At 44.1% G+C, this 20,035-nt stretch overlaps 2 protein-coding genes across 2 annotated transcripts; one reads left to right on the top strand and one right to left on the bottom strand.

Annotated features, from left to right (window-relative positions):
- Positions 1-998: 998 nt before the first annotated feature.
- Positions 999-12,271, bottom strand: apbb3 (amyloid beta (A4) precursor protein-binding, family B, member 3). Its single transcript, XM_053332222.1, has 13 exons — positions 12,223-12,271; positions 7,860-8,023; positions 7,700-7,758; positions 7,527-7,575; positions 6,586-6,735; positions 5,796-5,923; positions 5,430-5,435; positions 5,180-5,294; positions 3,014-3,095; positions 2,817-2,900; positions 2,447-2,562; positions 1,570-1,749; positions 999-1,247 (listed from the first exon to the last, which is right to left on the bottom strand). Exons 1-13 carry the CDS (start codon positions 12,269-12,271, stop codon positions 999-1,001), a joined length of 1,431 nt encoding a protein of 476 aa, XP_053188197.1.
- A 1,370-nt stretch (positions 12,272-13,641) lies between these two features.
- On the top strand, positions 13,642-19,926 carry LOC128371694 (T-cell immunoglobulin and mucin domain-containing protein 4-like). The gene is made up of 8 exons (XM_053332072.1): positions 13,642-13,690; positions 14,032-14,382; positions 15,323-15,664; positions 16,334-16,411; positions 16,574-16,617; positions 17,347-17,440; positions 19,059-19,083; positions 19,809-19,926. The coding sequence occupies exons 1-8, from the start codon at positions 13,642-13,644 to the stop codon at positions 19,924-19,926; spliced, it is 1,101 nt and encodes a 366-aa protein (XP_053188047.1).
- The last annotated feature ends 109 nt before the right edge of the window (positions 19,927-20,035 follow it).

The raw sequence follows: 20,035 nt of genomic DNA, 5'->3' as shown, positions 1-20,035 counted from the left end.
GCCGATGTTTCTGACAGCAATGCCTTCTGGGAAATGTAGTTGACTTTTCTGCTAAATTTGAGCGATATTTGTTCCCTCGCAGCTCTTATATAGCTAATGTGATACGACCGGAATACAAACTGGATGTTATTTTAGTACTATTAATGATCTAAATGTGGATACGGTTCCAATATATTTTCATATAACTAACATACAGCTGTGTGTCCATTAACTAAACTAACTATTTCAACTTTTCACTTATTTTTGAACTATTTTGTGACGTATTCTCAGTTACAACCTGTTGATGTGAAGTCACAGTTTGTGTATTTTAGTTGTTAGCTGGTCTGTAACTGGTTTCTGAAGGCAGAACTGGGAGATTGTGACAGTCGCACCAGTTTAAATCATCAGACACTGTGGCAGTAAATCTGTTTCACAGCATTTTGACTCGTTAGGTCCCTTTAAACCATGACAGCGTGTGCTTTACCAGGACCGCGTAGCAGCTGACAACGTAATAAGGGCCGATAACGTAATAATTTTGCACGTTTTTAATGTAATAAGTTTCACACTTCCATCTTATTATGTTATCGGCTTATTACATTAAAAATGTCAAAATTATTACATTATCTGCCATTATTACGCTATCTGTCGTTATTACGTCATCGGTCGTTATTACGTGATCAGCTGCTACAGACCTGAAATTTTAACATCGTATTATTCTGTCAACACGTCTTATGTTTGTCTGGATGATGATTGGTCGATGGAGGTCTGAGCTGTCAGGTGTTTTTTGCAGCAGGTGTTCGTCGTCCTGTTGAACGCGGAGTTAGCGTCACTGAGCGACGGCTGTAACCATGACGACAGGTGAAGCTGACGTCACGGCGACAGGTTCAAACAGGTGGACAGGCGTCCGGCTCGTCGCTGGTGATGTGAAGGCGGCAGAATCAGCCGGTCGGACCAATCAGAGCCACAGACAGTTCAGCCAATCAGGCGCTCAGGTGGCTCCGGTGGTCCCGCCCCCGTCATTATGACGTGGCGGCCTGTTTGTTTCGGAAGGTCTCGAAGAACGCCATCATGCCCTTCCTCACGTTGCCGTTGCTTTTGGCGCTCCTGGACATCATGGAGGTGCTGCCGCTGCCAGGGAGACGGGAGGTGAGGGGGGGGAAGGTGGCGCCGTCCATCGAGTTGGCTCGCTTGACCTTCGTCGGGGTCGCGTGCCACGACTTGGTCCTCGGAGGAGGAGTCTGAGCCACTAAACACTTCTGATACTGAACCTGAGGACGGAAAAGATTAGAGAGAAAATCTGACTCACTGATGTATCTGCTCAACTTCAGAGGATTCATCAGTTAATTAGTAATGAATCAATTCATTCTGACTGTAAGATTTACTGGAGGATATTTATATATTTAACGGTTTATTTCAGTTTATTTTCTGATCCATGTTTAATATCCACTCAGTTTTCATTGCATTCTGTTTTATTATTATTTAATACTGACTTTTATATATTCCATTATAATAAATTATTTTATCCATTAATGACCTAAATATGAGTTAAAGTCCTGAGTAATGTATTTGTTGTGTTCTGAGTGAGCTCACCATACACGCAGCCTGGACCGCCTCAGACAGGTTTCCAGCGTCGGGTTCACACCAGAACACGTGACACTCGAAGCGCTGCGTACCGCCGTCTACGATCACAGCGAAGGTGTGATTGTCATGGCCGACGCCCAGAAAGGTGAGGAAACGCACCTGGCACTCCCAAAATGGCTCCTCGCCCTCCTGTCAGCGAGAGGTAGAACCGATGGAACAGGTAGAACAAGTAGAACAGGACAGGTGGAACAGGACAGGTGGAACCAATGAAACAGGTACAACAGGACAGGTAGAACCAATGAAACAGGTAGAACCAATGAAACAGGTAGAACATGTAGAACGGGACAGGTAGAACCAATGAAACAGGTAGAACAGGACAAGTGGAACCAATGAAACAGTTAGAACAGGACAGGTGGAACCAATGAAACAGGTACAACAGGACAGGTAGAACCAATGAAACAGGTAGAACCAATGAAACAGGTAGAACAGGACAAGTGGAACCAATGAAACAGGTAGAACAAGACAGGTGGAACCAATGAAACAGGTACAACAGGACAGGTAGAACCAATGAAACAGGTAGAACATGTAGAACGGGACAGGTAGAACCAATGAAACAGGTAGAACATGTAGAACGGGACAGGTAGAACCAATGAAACAGGTAGTACAGGACAGGTGGAACCAATGAAACAGGTACAACAGGACAGGTAGAACCAATGAAACAGGTAGAACATGTAGAACGGGACAGGTAGAACCAATGAAACAGGTAGAACATGTAGAACAGGACAGGTAGAACCAATGAAACAGGTGGAACAGGACAGGTAGAACCAATGGAACAGGTGGAACAGGACAGGTAGAACAGAACAGATAGAACAGGTATCAGTCTCACCTGTCCTTTCCACAGAGACAGGATGTTATCAGTCACGTGGATGACGATCGGCTCCCAGTCGTCTCTGTCTGTGGAGTTCATGATGCTCTCTATCGCTCTGTTCAACACCTCCATACCTGCTCTCACATACACACACACACACACACACACACGGTTTCTATGGCAACACTTACAATACAATTATTTTCATCATCATCTAACCTGATGATCATTTTTCTAATTAGCCAATTAATTGATAAAATAAAAGTTAGTTTCCAGATGCCCGTTCCAACTAATATAACAATAATAACATATTTATTAATAAGTATTGCTGATCAGCTGACACAGGTGTGTGTGTGTGTGTGTGTGTGTGTGTGTGTGTGTGTCCTACCCATGGCTCTGGACACTGGCAGGTTACCGATGTACTGGACCTCGAACTTCTGGACCTCCTTCCTCACCGCCTCCAGAAACTCCACTGAAACACAACGGAGAACCAATCAGAGAGCAGTGAGGGCTGAGTAGAGAACCAATCAGAGAGCAGAGAGGGGTGAGTAGAGAACCAAACAGAGAGCAGAGCAGGCGGGTCACCTTGTCTGGGCAGATCCTCAGGTGAGATACTCTCCATGGTCAGAGAGCGAGACGGCCTCACCAGCTTCTTCTCTGACATTATCTGCACACACAGATCAAAGTGTTTGGCTCAGAGTCTGTAAGATGAGCGTTCACACCATTATTCACACAAAGTAACACTCAACTTTATTTCTGACTTTATTTATTATCATCATTAGTCTGTTTCTAAATACGTTACCAATAAATAAAATACTGTGTCTGCACCTCTCAGCTCTGAGCACATTCGTTCCTACTGTAAACCTCATACAGACTAGGGTTGCACATCTCTCTGTGATAAACGATTCGATATGCATCTAGATTCACAAACGATATCTTTTTATTACAGTTCGATTCGATACAGTGTAAGAACGATACGATTCGATTCTACAGTTAATATTTGTTGTAGATATTTTATAAAGTAAAGAAGCCAATTCTATGAAAGTGACAGTACAATATTTTATTTTGCAAATATTGTAGAGGCAGTTACTGCATGTGTGTGTATCAGAAGAGGGAATGAGGAAAATACCAGTAGAGGCGAAAGGTCAGGTCAGTAGATTTCTCAACAGGCCTTACCATGTTTATTCCATCAAATCCTTGTAAGGAGTTGTTTTTCACCATGCCTAACATTCCCAGGGAGATCTGGTCACCATCACTTATGAATATAATTCCAGGAACTGAATATGAGCCTCAACATGCCAGGTCGGGCTGACATGCCAGGTCAACTTGACCTGGCACACGCACACAATGACGCACGACACCACACGCAATCAATGGTATAAAGGGTCTGTAAGGGCCTCGGGGGCCTCGGGGCTGTTTGCCGTTCGTTGGCCTATTCTTTGCAGTTTGTATTGATGCTGAATATCTGCAATAAAGATCCCAGTTGGCTGTTCGACAACTTCTGTTCTCCGTCTCATACTTTAAGATTACCGAAGTTAGGTGATCGGGCAAAGTTTCTATAATATGTAAAAGACCACATATCCCCCCAAGCACTGTGGCTTAATGGCAAAAAAAAAAAAACAACAGAACAACAAAATCACACAATGTAATTATTTTTAGACATGGACCAAAAAAAAGTCTGGCTGAAGTGTTGGACGGGAACTCCAGAGGTAAAAGTAGCAGAGAACATCGTGTTATATGATCAGCTCCATCACTCAGGCTGACGCTGTCGCTCTTCACCTCCTCCGTTTTCCGTGTTGACACTTGTTTATCACTCATGCTAATACCAGCGAGGCAGCTACGGAGCTACCGAGTAGCTTCAGCTCTCACGTTGTTTTAGAGACGCTGGCGCGTGTTTGATACCGCCAACCGACTCCAAGTCTCGCAATACCCGATCCCTGACTCCACAACCGATCCCCGACTCCACAACCGATCCCTGACTCTACAACCGTTCCATGACTCCACAACCGATCCCTGACTCTACAACCGATCCACGACTCTACAACCGATCCCTGACTCTACAACCGATCCATGACTCCACAACCGATCCACGACTCTACAACCGATCCACGACTCTACAACCGATCCCCGACTCTACAACCGATCCACGACTCTACAACCGATCCCCGACTCTACAACCGATCCCCGACTCTACAACCGATCCACGACTCTACAACCGATCCCCGACTCTACAACCGATCCCTGACTCTACAACCGATCCACGACTCTACAACCGATCCCTGACTCTACAACCGATCCACGACTCTACAACCGATTCATCCAGGAATTCGTGGCTAATTGGTATCGATTGAGGAGGCTGCTACCGATGCAGCCATATCTCTCACTTATTGAACCGAATATCCAGTCGCATCGGTTTATCATTCACAACCCTAATACAGACCATAATACTGTTAAACATTTTAATCTTTTGTCTGATCTTGCTCACATACACATATTGAATGTGAACAATTAAATCCTGAGAAAATATTATAAATCAATAACAGCGCCTCCTGCAGTTGGATGAGCAGCTCTACAGCACAAACTCATCAGTGTATAATAACAAATGTGTCAAATATAGTCATTTATATTCCTGAATGAAGAACATGAAACACAGACTGTTTTAATCAGAGCAGAGCAGGATGTGAAGGACATCTCCAAAAATAATATCAGAGTGAAATTTGAAGGTGTTATGTAATAAAATAACGTTCTGACCTTGGAGCACATCTCATGCAGCGCCGAGGCGATGGCCTTCGCTGGAGCGTCACAGCGAAACACGTGACACTTCAACATACAGCTGTCCTTATCTCCAGCCACGAAGGCAAAGTCCCTGAACGCACCACACACACACACACACACACACACAGACACACACAGTGGTTAGGATGGGCAGGTGATCATGTGACGAGCAGGTGGATGGAGAGCGCATGCAGGAGGATGTGAGGAGGTAACGGTAGAGGTTTACCTGTCCCTGGTGGAGGGGGGGTGAGCCATTAAAGAAACAGAGAGAGTGACTGTTAATGCAGAACAAACACAAAGGTGACAAACATTCAAACTGTGAGCGAGTGATGGAAAGTAACTGAGTACATTCACTACAGTACTAAAGTACAGTTTGAGGTACTGCTCTGTTGTTCAGATGAAACCTTTCACTGTGTGGTTAGCTCAGCTCCATCAGGTGTATAAATCAAACACACCTGTGTGTTGTTACTGAGCAGGTGTGAACAGAGCGTCATGCCTCATGCAGACTGTCCTATTAGAGAAAAGAAGCCTGATGACATCACAGAGTTGCACTGTGACATCACACAGCTATAAAGCTTCCTGATTGGCTCACCTGCCGTTGTTGCAGCCCACCCCCCACACACGGATGTTGATGATTGGCTGACAGTGGAGGGGGCTGTTGTCTAAAGGGTCCAATAAGGACAACGTGTCTTTCTTCAGAACCAGCATCATCTCCCGACCCTGCAGAGAGAGAGACAGGTAAACATAAACAGACCACCAACAATCATCACCTCATCATGTCCCTGGGACCCTGGAGCTGTGTTGTCAGGGGCAACAGGCCCAGGGAGGGTCTCCTAAGGCACACTGGTCCCAGATGGAGCAGCATGAAAGGGAGGTGAGAACCTCGCCCAGGAGAGGAAGACCAGGGACTCTCCTGGAGCCAGACCTGGTAGGGGAGCTCACCGGTTAGTGCCTGGTGGCCGGACCTTGATCCATGAGGCACAGCCCCAAAACACAAAGTGGAGTCGCCCTGTAGACCCCCCACCTGCAGGGATAGTCTGGGGTCGAGTGTGGATCAGGTGTGGGCCTAGACATGCTGATCCCCAACATCTTATATCAGCTCTAACGATGTGGAGCGTCACCTAGCTGGAATGGGAGGTGGAGCGGTACCAACTAGATATATTCGGGCTGACCTCTCTGGCCGATTGTTAAACCTCTAATTCAGGAGGAGCGATGTGGATTCTGTCTACTAGTCCTGAAGGTGAAGCTCTCAGTTCAGCAGTCAGTCTATGTCCCAACCCTCACCTCTGCTCACCAGCTTTGAGTAGTGACCCAAACAATGAGATGCTGGATCCAAGTACAGAGTGTCTGGGCTCAGCCTGAGAGATAGAGAGATGTCTTACCTCCCCCCAGGCCCCCATCCTGTCTCTCTGCTCGGGGCTGTTGCTGTGAGACAGCTGCTGGATGCAGTTACTGACAGCGAGACTGCTGCGGCCTGGAGACAGGTCCTCCTCTTCTACCTGCAGCCAGCCGAGAGAACGCACTGCAAAGCACTGAGAGACAGACAGACAGACAGACAGACAGACAGACAGACAGACAGACAGACAGACAGACAGACAGAGAGACAGGCAGACAGGCAGACAGACACACAGACAGACAGACAGACAGACAGACAGACAGAGAGACAGGCAGACAGGCAGACAGACACACAGACAGACAGACAGACAGACAGATAGACACACAGAGAGACAGACAGACAGACAGACAGACAGACAGGCAGACAGACAGACAGACAGAGAGACACACAGATAGATAGACAGACAGACAGACAGTCAGTGAGTCTCTGGGTGACAAACAGAAATCAGGACACAGAGAGTCGACTGAATCAGATTAAATGAGATTAAATGAGATTAAAGAGCAGCAGATGACTGTTTGTACTGAACATGTTAAACGGTGACATCACAGCTCATACTTTCATATTCTGGGACGGACTCTCAACAGTTCTGTCTCAACAATATTTTAGGGAGTTTCATCGAGAGGGGGCGACGTTACTCAACATGTAGAAGAATGAATCGGTGTAGTCATAAAATATGATTATAATATATAATATATAATATATCCACATGATGCAGCTCTGTGACCTCCAACCTCACACTGATATATAAATATATAAATATATAAATGTATCTGGGTCAGTGAGGTTTTATTGTGTCCATGTGATTTAGGTTAAAGGGGTTAAAACCTTTGAATCTGTTACTATGGAAACCTGACTGCTGTTTAACACACTGAACTTTAACACCTTGTGATAACTGAGCTGTGAATGTTCAGTAACAGCTCATCTTACCTTGGAGTCACGGTCGTGGTTGGTCAGATAATCTTCATGCCAGGAAGATCTGAGAGAGAAAACCACACTCATATATCTGTACTGACACGTGTGTGTGTGTGTGTGTGTGTGTGTGTGTGTGTGTGTGTGTGTGTGTGTGTGTGTGTGTGTGTGTGTGTGTGTGTGTGTCTTACCTGGCCTCAGGTGCTTCATCAGTCTGTCTGCTGGAGGTCTGTGGTCCAGCTTCCTCCTGCTAGAATAAAACACCACAGATGAAGACGAACTGAAGCTCAGCTGACCATGACTTCCTGTTCTACCTGCTGTGTTGGTTCTAAGCTGTTCTCTGGGTTCTACCTGTGTGTCCAGTATCTGTGGCGTCTTGCTGAGTGCAGGGTGCTGCCACTGGGTGGTGCCGGTGGGAACGTGCCAGTAGTAGGTTCCTGTGGAGTCTTTGATGGTTCTCCAGCCGGAGGGAAGGTCCGGGTCCAGCAGCAGGTTCTGGTCCGTCCAGATGTTGTCTGCAGAGACACAGGAAGTGTTAGCAGCTCCTGTTAGCGCCTCCTACAGGCTGTACAGCTCATTACAGCCTCAGCACAGCGCCTCCTACAGGCTGCACAGCTCATTACAGTCTCAGCGCCTCCTACAGGCTGCACAGCTCATTACAGCCTCAGCACAGCGCCTCCTACAGGCTGCACAGCTCATTACAGTCTCAGCGCCACCTACAGGCTGCACAGCTCATTACAGCCTCAGCGCCTCCTACAGGCTGCACAGCTCATTACAGTCTCAGCGCCACCTACAGGCTGCACAGCTCATTACAGTCTCAGCGCCACCTACAGGCTGCACAGCTCATTACAGCCTCAGCGCCTCCTACAGGCTGCACAGCTCATTACAGTCTCAGCGCCACCTACAGGCTGCACAGCTCATTACAGCCTCAGCGCCTCCTACAGGCTGCACAGCTCATTACAGTCTCAGCGCCACCTACAGGCTGCACAGCTCATTACAGTCTCAGCGCCACCTACAGGCTGCACAGCTCATTACAGTCTCAGCGCCACCTACAGGCTGCACAGCTCATTACAGCCTCAGCGCCTCCTACAGGCTGCACAGCTCATTACAGCCTCAGCACAGCGCCTCCTACAGGCTGCACAGCTCATTACAGCCTCAGCTCAGCGCCTCCTACAGGCTGCACAGCTCATTACAGACTCAGCGCCTCCTACAGGCTGCACAGCTCATTACAGACTCAGCGCCTCCTACAGGCTGCACAGCTCATTACAGCCTCAGCACAGCGCCTCCTACAGGCTGCACAGATCATTACAGCCTCAGCACAGCGCCTCCTACAGGCTGCACAGCTCATTACAGACTCAGCACAGCGCCTCCTACAGGTTGCACAGGTCATTACAGCCTCAGCTCAGCGCCTCCTACAGGCTGCACAGCTCATTACAGACTCAGCGCCTCCTACAGGCTGCACAGCTCATTACAGCCTCAGCTCAGCGCCTCCTACAGGCTGCACAGCTCATTACAGCCTCAGCACAGCGCCTCCTACAGGCTGCACAGCTAATTACAGCCTCAGCACAGCGCCTCCTACAGGCTGCACAGCTCATTACAGCCTCAGCACAGCGCCTCCTACAGGCTGCACAGCTCATTACAGCCTCAGCTCGTCCTACAGCTTCTCTTCCTGTCCTGATTCGTGTCACCTGGGTCTAATTATCACTTCCTTCCCTCGAGTATGTACTCTGCGTTCCTCTTTGTCTCTTCTCTGAGGTTCAGTCTTTTTCTGCTGAATCTGACCCACTTTAGTTTCTGACTCTGTGATACCTGACAGCCTGAACCTGCTGATCAGCTGATCATTAGACTGATCAGCTGATCATTAGACTGAGCGGACTGTTGTTAGAGTACGTAACTAACAGCAGATCAGCTGTTTACACTTTGACTCTTTTCTCTTGTTTACATTTCAGCTGTTTCCTGTTTGTTCGTCCTTCCTGTCTGCAGACAAACACAGTGACAGGTGAGCTGCTGTTCATCATCACCATCATCATCATCACCATCATCATCATCATCATCATCATCATCATCACTGTGACTCTGATTATTAAACATTTACACATTTAAACATCTGCTGAATAATTATTAAAAGGTTCTTAAACTTCTAAATATATATATCATATATCTAAATATATGAGAGTCAGACTGAAGCTAATAATAACTATAAACTATTGATCCATAAAACATGTCAGCTGTTCTGTTACTGCAGCACAAGGTGACTTTAACCTGCTCACACACACACACACACCATGAGGAACACACACACACCATGAGGAACACACACACACACACACACACACATACACCACGAGGAACACACACACACACACCACGAGGAACACACACACACACACACCATGAGGAACACACACACACACCATGAGGAACACACACACACACACACACCATGAGGAACACACACACACACCATGAGGAACACACACACACACCATGAGGAACACACACACACATACACACCATGAGGAACACACACACACATACACACCATGAGGAACACACACACACACCATGAGGAATACACACACACACACACACACCATGAGGAACACACACACATACACACACCACGAGGAACACACACACACACACACACACACACACACACACACACACACACACACACACACACACACACCATGAGGAACACACACACACACACACACTTCCTGTCCGAGGACCTGAACATGATGTTCTGATCGGAGGTCAAACTGAAACAAGACTCTGAATAATTAATGAAGCTTTAGAGACAAAACGCTGAATCAGCTGATCCAGAGACAACGATATGATGGGGGGGGGGGGTTAGGGTTGGCGGGGGGGGGGTTAGGGTTGGGGGGGGGGTGTAAACACAGTCAGCAGTAATCAAAACCTCTTATAATATGAAGCTTCAGAATGAGTCAAATCTTCATCTTCTATGTTTCAACGTTACAGTGTTTTTACTATCAAAGTCTTTTTGTTACTATACTTCCACCATAGAGACACAGGAAACACTAAGAGGAGATATGATAGGAAAGAAGGCAGAGAGAAAGGAAGGAAGGAAGGAAAGGAAGGAAGGAAAGGAAGGAAGGAAAGGAAGGAAGGAAGGAAGGAAGAAGGAAGGGAAACACTAAGAGGGAATCTGATGCTAAACAGACTGTAAATGTGTAGTTACTATGGTTACTATAATAACTCACACTGCTATAGTTACTATAGTTACTATGGTTACTATAGTTACTATGGTTACCATGGTTACTATAATAACTCACACTGATGAAGCTCAATAGAAGTCTGATTATTTTATGACTTTTCTAAAACGGACTCAGAATACACAGAAATATAAATATGATAACTTTAATATATTTTTATAAAGCTCAGACAGTGGATGACATCACAGTGTTTTAGGTGAGTGATGAACAAACATCAAACATCATAAAACCTAAAGAATAAACTCTGCTCTTCTTCTCTGCCTTTATCTTCTGCTGCTTCTATTTCTTCTTTTATTGATTCATCTTTTTTTAGCCTGGTCTTGTTTGTATTGTCTTTAAAGCACATAGAGTAGAGTTATATGAGTTATATGAGTTATATGAGTTATATGTTAAATATAATGATAGTAAAGCTTTCTATCCTCTGGAAGCTTCATTAAGCATCAACCAGCCCATTATGATTCCATTATAACCCATTATTAATGACTGCTGGTGTATTTATGAATGAATCATAGATCTGTGCTGCAGAGACTAATTATGAGTCAGAATATGAACCGAGTGTGAGAGTTACATGTTTAAATGACTGAAAGCACATATCCCAAAATACCCTTCATTCCTTCCTTCCTTCCTTCCTTCTTTCCTTCCTTCCTTCCTTCCTTCTTTCCTTCCTTCCTTCCTCCCTGCCTTCTTTCTTTCCTTCCTTCCTTCCTTCCTTCCTCCCTTTAACCCTTTATTGGGCAAATAATTATATTTGGTAACTTCTGTAAATATCCCAAAATATCCTTCCTTCCTTTCCTTCCTTTCCTTCCTTTCCTTCCTCCCTTCCTTCTTTCTTCCCTTCCTCTTTTCCTTTCTCCCTCCCTCGTTCCTTATTTCCTCCGTCCTTCTTTCCTTCCTTTCCTTCCTTCCATCTGTTCTTCCTCCCTCCCTCCTTCTCTCCTCCCTTTCTTCTTTCCTTCCTCCATCCCCCTTTCTTCTTCCTTTCCTTCCTTCCATCTGTCCTTCCTCTGTCCCTCCTTCTCTCCTCCCTTCCTTCTTTCCTTCCTCCATCCCCCTTTCTTCTTCCTTTCCTTCCTTCCATCTGTTCTTCCTCCCTCCCTCCCTCCTTCTCTCTTTCTTTCCTCCCCCCTACCTTCCTTCCTTCCTTGTTTCCTCCCCCCTACCTTCCTTCCTTCCTTCTTTCCTCCGTCCTTCCTTCCTTTCCTTCCTCCCATCGTTCCTCCCTTCCTTTCGATGAGTGTCCTATAAAGGGTTAATAGTAAACTCTGCTGCTTTGAACATGAAGCTAAATATAAAGCTTCACTTCTTAGTTTCAGTCTCTTTAAAACTTCCTCAGAGATTAAACTGCTGAATACAGGTCACATAAACTACATCTGTGTGTGTGTGTGTGTGTGTGTGTGTGTGTGTGTGTGTGTGTGTGTGTGTGTGTGTGTGTGTGTGTGTGTGTGTGTGTGTGTGTGTGTGTGTGTGTGTCTTACCATCATAGTTGACTATGATGATGGCCAACATGTAATCCTTGCCCATCATGGCTCCGCCCCACCGACGTGTGTGCTCCAATCAGCTGATCCCCCCCCCCCTCCAACACCAACACACACACACACACACACACACACACACACACACACACACACACACACACACACACACACACACAGGCCCAGATGACAGATTAAATCCTCCTCCTGCTCGTCTCTGTCTGTGTCTCTGTGTCTCTCGTCCTTCTCTCAGATGACACCATCAGTCTTCTTCTTCTTCTTCTTCTTCTCTTTTTTGTTGTTCTTCTTCTTCTGTATTTTCAGTCCGTCCGGCCGTCTCCTCTCCTTCGTCCCTCCTCTCTCTCTCTCTCTCTTTCTCTCTCTCTCTCGCTCTCTCTCCTCTGTGTGTGATGAAGGATGCTGCTTTCCTCCTCCTCTCTCTCTCTCTCTCTCAGTGATGGAGGCAGTACCACTCCCTCCTCCTGATGACATCATAACTCCCCTCCCTCCTCCCTCCCTCCTGATGACATCATCACTCCCCTCCCTCCTCCCTCCTCCTGGTGACATCATCACTCTCCTCCCTCTCCGTCTCCATAGCAACCACACACACACACACACACAGAAGCATCTTTAAACATCAACACAAATATTCTTCACATTCACAGCAGGAAGAAGTTTAAATGTGATGTCATCATTCATCAGTTTTAACAGATTTTATATTTTAATGTGATTTTTATTTATATTTATTTATCAATCAAATAAACATTTAACCCTTTATAGGTCACCCCAACACAGTGCTATTTAAACAATCATTCCTTTGCTTTTACTCTTTGTTGCCATGACAACATAAATCTACAGTCATCTACAGACTCATTCACACGACCTGTATCTGTAGCAACCATAACACAACCTGTATCTATAGCAACCATAGCACAACCTGTATCTATAGCAACCATTGCACAACCTGTATCTATAGCAACCATAACACAACCTGTATCTATAGTAACCATAGCACAACCTGTATCTATAGCAACCATAGCACAACCTGTATCTATAGCAACCATAGCACAACCTGTATCTATAGCAACCATAACACAACCTGTATCTATAGCAACCATAGAACAACCTGTATCTATAGCAACCATAACACAACCTGTATCTATAGCAACCATAGCACAACCTGATGGTCTGTCTGTGCGTTACATTCCTCATTCAAGTGATAAACCAAATGGTTAGAGGTACTAGTACTTGACTGTAGTATTTCCAGGAAACAGCCGATACTGAAGGCACCAGGAAGTCTTATTCTGACCAGGTTTTTAACACTCTGCTAAAAACAGGAACATCAGACCAAACCACAGCAGCCTGAACTGATGAAAACTTTCAGCAGCTTTAAAACAGTCAGTCAGTCAGTTAGTCATCATGATGACGGTCAGACGCTTCAACTCTCTGCTGCTGCTCGCTCTGCTCACAGGTATCTGCTCTTTATATTCACTTTACATCATCAACACTTTACACAGGAAATAATACAATAAGTCATAATGTTAATAAACTTTATTTAGACAGTTTTGCATGTTTCATTCACAAAGTGCAGCTCAGAATAATCAGCAAGTTAAAAAGAAAACAGACAATTGAAACAGTTCAAATATTAAGAGTCTCTTCAGGATGTGATGAAAACCAACATGATCTGTTCATCATCAGATCTTTAAGTGAAGACGCAGAATTTAGATTTGAGTTGCTGACTGGAAGGATCTGAAACACAAAGTTGAAGCTGTTTAAGTCATTAACAGACTCTGTTTGTCTTTCTGTCTTCAGTCAGTGGATCCAGCAGCACGAAGGTTGTTGGTCGAGCAGGTGAGGACGTCACTCTGCCCTGTAAATATGACATCACGAGTAACGGACCAACGGAAGTTTTTTGGAATCGAGTATCAGAATCACTTCTAGGCTTCAACCACCAGATCATCTACTCAGACGGATATAAAGTGATAGAAACAACCAGAGCTTCCAGCAGGTATCACTTACTGGGACGACTGGAGGATGGAGATGTTTCTCTGACGATCCTGAACACCACAGAGGAAGATGCTGGACGGTACGGATGCAGAGTGGAGACATCTGGTTGGTTGTTCAATGATGAAAAACATCTCATCGATCTGACCATTGAGAAAGGTAAGAAATGGTTTTATAGAATAATAAAGTTTGTGCAGGAAGTTACTTGAAGGATGAAGGTGAAGCTTCTTATTCTACTTATGTTCAGTGTTCAGAGGTTTGATGAAGTGAAGGTCCTGAACATCATAATATCCGTGTTATTTTTCAGTACCTTGAAGTAGCATCGTAGTTACATCATCAAATAAATACAGTAGGATTCATTTATTAGTATTTACACTGAACGTGTGAGATTCAAATAAATAATAAAATGAATTAAATAAAAATGATTTCTTATATCAAATAAAGAAATAAAGCTTTTGATTGTGCTTCTTAAATAAAGTGCTGAGTTAATTTTACTTTTAAACTTAAAGCATAAACTTAATTTCACATATAATAACTTCTCCGTGTCTCACTGACAGTCGGATTTGTTTGGCTGATTAGCGTCACGTGAGCAGATTGATGAACATTGGTCTGTGAGTTTCTGAGGGCCGTTCCTCTTTTACCGTAATAGTTGGAGAGGCTGCGACCGAATATTTCATCAGTTACAGGTCCGCCTATTAGTGACCTCTGATTTTCAGCATTATCAATTAATCTACCAATCAATAACTTGATTAATTGATTTTTAATCTGATTTGTTAAGCATATTTCAAAAGGTTCCTTGTGTTTTTTACCAACAGTCCAAACCTCAAAGATAATCACTTTATTATCATAGAAGATAAAAACTAGAAAAGATGGAATCAGTGAATTTATTCCATTTATGATTTAAACATTACTGAACTGATTATTTGACGACTATAATTTGAGCTTCTTATACCTAAAGGATCAAATATGTGTTTTCTGATCTGCCTCTTTCATTAAATGTGATGTTAGAGAGAAGCTGGATGAAACCTGTCAGAGTGAAGATTTGAGCTGCTAACAGCCCTGAAAGTGTTGTAGACTCTGTTTGTCTTTCTGTCTTCAGTCAGTGGATCCAGCAGCACGAAGGTTGTTGGTCGAGCAGGTGAGGACGTCACTCTGCCCTGTAAATATGATATCAAGTATTACGGACCAAGGGCAGTTTGTTGGGGTCGAGGATCAATATCAACTTATGGCTGCAACAACCAGATCATCTCCACAGACGGATCTAAAGTGACAACCGGAGCTTCCAGCAGGTATCAGTTACTGGGACGACTGAAGGATGGAGATGTTTCTCTGACGATCCTGAACACCATAGAGGAAGATGCTGGACTGTACGGATGCAGAGTGGAGATACCTGGGTTGGGGAATGATGAAATACATCACATCGATCTGACCATTAAGAAAGGTAAGAAATCATAAAAAAAGACTGAATTGTTTTCCTGACAGAATATTTATGTGAGATCCATAAACTCCAGGACCAACCACGACTTGAGACCCGTTACCATAGTTACTGTAATCTGATAACAGCCTCATGTTTAATCTAGTGTCACTAACGTCGTCATGGAGATCGTAGTTTTCATTGAACTTCCTTATTGATATTTTGCTCTTTAACTTTAGTCAACTTGTAAAGTCCTTGTTTAATGTGTTTAATTAGTTTTGCTGACTGAAGCTTAAATTGAAAAGGACTCTTCAGTTTGTGTTGAAGGACACTCAGAAGTGTTGAATGAGCTTCTATAAATGAGCCTGAAGACTGTTTTAATGCTGTCCTTCATCATCTGTGATGTTAAAACTTCACATTTCCACAGTCAGAGAAATAAAAAGTGTGCGTCCTGGTTTTAGTTCAGTTGTAAAGTCAGAGCGTCTCTCCTGATTGGCTGAAGAGTGGATGACATCAGACAGTAGAGACGCTGGTACTCGTCTGTTTAAACTTCACTGCATTTAACACCTGAGCTGAGAGCATCAGAGTCACAAACACAGTGGCTCTGTCCTCTGTTTCCACCACAGTTAATACAGACATTACTGATGTTACTGATGTTAATGAGTTCTGTTAATGTGACTCTGATTTCTGTTTCAGCTCCGTCGACCTCGTCAACACCAACCACAGAAACGACTGAACAGACTCCACAGACAGAACAGACGACAAACACATCAGGTACGACTCCAACACACACTAAACATGCTCTCTGAGTGGAAAATAAAATGTCTTCATCATTAACCTTTAAACCAGAATCTCTGGTAAAACATCCAGACCTTTTTTTTCTTGACATCATCTGCTGCTCTAAAAAACAGCCATTTTAATTTCTTCATCCTGCAGGTCAGGTCACCATTACAACTTCCTCAAATAGCATCAACTCTGAGGTGAGATATAAAGATTTCCTGTGTTAAAGGACAAGATGAAGCTGTGAAAACATTTCTGTGGTTTATTCACTTCTGTCATAAAGTGATAAAGGAGATGTGTTTTGTGGAGTCATGATGTGTTAAAACATGTCTTAGTAGAAAGAGACTTTATAGTTTACCTGATATGTAGCCCATCTATTGAAGAGGTTAATGCCAGTTCTTAACACAGTGTGTATATATATATATATATATATACACATCTGTTAATCATTGAATTCAGGTGTTTTATAGTCCCAGGTGTATAAAATCAAGCAGCTAGCCATGCAGTCTGCATTTACAGACATTAGTGACAGAATGAGTCGTTGTGAAGAGCTCAGTGAATTCAGACTTGGTGTCAGAGGATGAATTCTTTACAATAAGTCAGTTCATTACATTTCTTCCTGCTAGATATTCTACAGTCAGCTGTTAGTGGTATTATTGAAGAGTGGAAGTGTTCAGGAACAACAGACCACCAGTTCAAACTTCCTCTGACATTAACATCAGCACAGAAACTGAGCTGAGAGCTTCATGGAATGAGTTTCTATAACCGAGCACAGCTGCATGAAAACCTCACATCACCAAACACAATGCAGAGTGATGAATAGAATAATAAATGTAACTTGTACTTTTAATGCCTAAAATATGAATTTCTCACAGATTTCAGTTGTATTTAAAGCTGTTTCTGACAGTTTGTGTGTTTTTGTTTTACAGCAGCAGGAGGCAGGCGGTGGCGTTCTCGTGTTCATGGTGCGTGTTCTGCTCGCGGTGATCGCTTTGGTCACAGCAGGCGTCGCCACCGTTATCGGTAAGTTTTGTTTTAACAACCAACGGAAACAGAGAGGGAAGTTCAACACTGACTCTGCTGTGAGAAAATGTTTTTTTGGTTAAATATAGGTAAAGGGTAACTTTAATGATCAGCTGTGGTGTTATACAGTCTGATGGCTGGATGAGTCTGTGGCTCCTGAGCTGCTTCAGCTCTGTCTAGAGACGATGAGAGAGATTGTCCATGATCGCTTCCAGCTTTCCTCTCATCCTCCTCTCTGATCACTTCCATCCTCACTACAGAGCTGCTTTCCTAACCAGCTGATTCAGTTTATTTACACCACAGCTGTTGATGCCTCCTCACCAGCACACTGCTGTCAGGGCCCGGTAGTTTTGTGATGTATTTTGGTTGAGTTAGTTTTTTGTCTTGTCTACTTCCTGTTTTATTTTGGTATGTCTTGTCTAACTTCCTCCCCTCCTGTTTGCCTCCCTTCCCCTAATGGGTTTCACCTGTGCCTCGTTATCCAGTGTATATATGTGGTGTGCTTTTCCCTTCTGTGCCAGATTGTCTTGTCACTTTCCTGTCAGAGTTCCAGCGTTATTCCAGTTTTGATTATTAGTGTTATTGACCAGTTTTTGCCTTTTGGATTCTGAGTTTTTGACTAGTGATTTTGTACTTCTGCCCTGTGATTTTGGACTTCCTGGTTTCTGACTTTTGGACTAAATTGAACAACTTGAGAACTCTTCATCCCTGTGTCCTGTCTCTGCATTTGAGTCCACTTGGTCTGTGCCTGATAACTGCAGCAGAGAAGATGACTCTAATCACCACAGACTGGTAGAACATAGCAGACACATTAAAGGACCTGAGCCTGCTGTGTCCTTTCCTGTAGAGCTCCTCAGTGTTGACTGATCAGTCTAGCTTGTTGTTCACTTTCACCCTGAAGGGCTTGTAGGTGTCCACTGTCTCCTTCCCTCCCTGCTCATGAAAACAGGTGTTGGGGGTATTTTCTGTGCTGGAAGTCCATCACCAGCTCTTTGGTTTCCTGTATGTTGAGCTGTAGGTGCTTCCTGTCACACCATCCTATAAACTTCTCTACTAGGTCTCTGAACTCCTCCTTAGAAGTCAAACAGCTGCTCCTCACACACCTTGAGCCTCCTCGGGTTAATGTTGGTTAGCTGTGGTCAGTCGGCCATGATGGAGGTCATGTGATCCTCATGTGATGGAAGAATGAGATGCATCACAGCAAACACTTCAGGGTGTCGGGTGACACTGACTTTGATTATTCAGGTGACAGTTTGTGGAAAAAAGAGACACAGAGTCCATGTAAAGATCTGACTGTTTATCTAGTTAGTCATGTGTGTTTCTGCAACAATACAGATTAATTAATAATGATTAATAATTACAAACCTAACAAAGACATCAAGACAAACTTCAACCATAATTACACACATGTAACAGCTAACATCAGATCTGAAAGCTATTAATACGAGTATAAAAGATAAGATTAGCAAACATTTGAACACCAAAGTCTCTGAGTAGTTCTGTGTAAGGCAGACGCTACTGAGCATGTGCAGGAACTCTCCAGTTTAATCCAGTATATCAGTGTTTAACTTGATTCTTTATTCATGTTTTTATTCCTGATGTTTTTCTGTCTCTGCAGGGAGAAGATGGAACCAACATAAAATGTAAGTTTCATTTATGACTCATCTGATTGGCTAACTTCGACTTCGACTGCGAAGTGTTCAAACTGAAACTCAGCGATGAAAAGAACCACAAACCACACAACTTATTTCTGTTCAGTGACCAAAATTTCATATTTAAACATTTTCTCGTAAGTTTCCACCCATCCCCCAATATTAATAAACCAAATGTACAAGTGAGGAAGTATTCAGATCCTTTACTTCAGTAAAAATACAAATATAGCAAAGTAAAACTACTCTGAGCTTGATGTAGTTAAAGTACAACAGTAAAAGTAGTGGTTTGGTCCCTGGAGAGCTGGAGAGTTTTTTTCTTTCAGCAGAAACAGAAACTGATGGACGGAGACTAAAACGTTGAGAGGAAACCTCTGAGGTTTCTCTGCTGACTGATAACACTCACTGAGCGCGCTCATGATGTTAGGACTCGTCCTGCAGCTGACGTGACACACACGGCTTTTTAATGTCACATGGTAAATGTTAAATGCAGAAGTGAGGGGAGCTCAGGGTGTGTTAGTGTGAGCTCAAACCACAGTGTGTTCATAACCAACCAGCATAAAGCAACAAGACCAGTAAGTGACAGAAAAACTCATGAATACAACAGCACAGGATGTTTGTATCCTTCCAGTGATTCATGGATCATTACAGGAAATACTGACACCAAACAAAGAATAACTGAACAGGTGATGAATCATGTGACTCTGTTTGTCTCTCAGCCCTCAGCAGCAGCAGTCCAGCACTTCGGTCCGGTTCAGCTCCAATTCGTCGGCTGTGGAGCTCCAGCTTCTGCAGATCGATGCTGGCGGTAACAGCGACTGCGTGTACGAGGTCTGACTCTGAAGCTTCAAGACTGCAGAGAAACCAACTACGAGTCCCAGAGGGCTTTGCTGCAAGAAACATCCAATCAGAGAGCTTCAGACGGCGTCCACGTCATGTGATGATG

Source organism: Scomber japonicus, chromosome 13 (genome assembly GCF_027409825.1).
Source record: "Scomber japonicus isolate fScoJap1 chromosome 13, fScoJap1.pri, whole genome shotgun sequence".
Classification (NCBI taxonomy): domain Eukaryota; kingdom Metazoa; phylum Chordata; class Actinopteri; order Scombriformes; family Scombridae; genus Scomber; species Scomber japonicus.
The sequence above is the reverse complement of the archived record's forward strand: the minus strand, read 5'-3'. Positions and strand labels throughout refer to the sequence as shown.

What these genes read in the sequence shown, in the direction of transcription:
- apbb3 (XM_053332222.1), bottom strand. Translation starts at nt 12,271, where the DNA reads ATGATGGGCAAGGATTACATGTTGGCCATCATCATAGTCAACTATGAT. An exon ending in GGATGGGGGCCTGGGGGGAG is followed by an intron (nt 5,924 to 6,585) that starts GTAAGACATCTC and finishes CTCTCTCTGCAG; the next exon opens with GGTCGGGAGATGATGCTGGT. An exon ending in TGTCTCTGTGGAAAGGACAG is followed by an intron (nt 1,750 to 2,446) that starts GTGAGACTGATA and finishes TCTCGCTGACAG; the next exon opens with GAGGGCGAGGAGCCATTTTG.
- LOC128371694 (XM_053332072.1), top strand. Translation starts at nt 13,642, where the DNA reads ATGACGGTCAGACGCTTCAACTCTCTGCTGCTGCTCGCTCTGCTCACA. An exon ending in ACAGACGACAAACACATCAG is followed by an intron (nt 16,412 to 16,573) that starts GTACGACTCCAA and finishes TTCATCCTGCAG; the next exon opens with GTCAGGTCACCATTACAACT. An exon ending in AGGCGTCGCCACCGTTATCG is followed by an intron (nt 17,441 to 19,058) that starts GTAAGTTTTGTT and finishes CTGTCTCTGCAG; the next exon opens with GGAGAAGATGGAACCAACAT.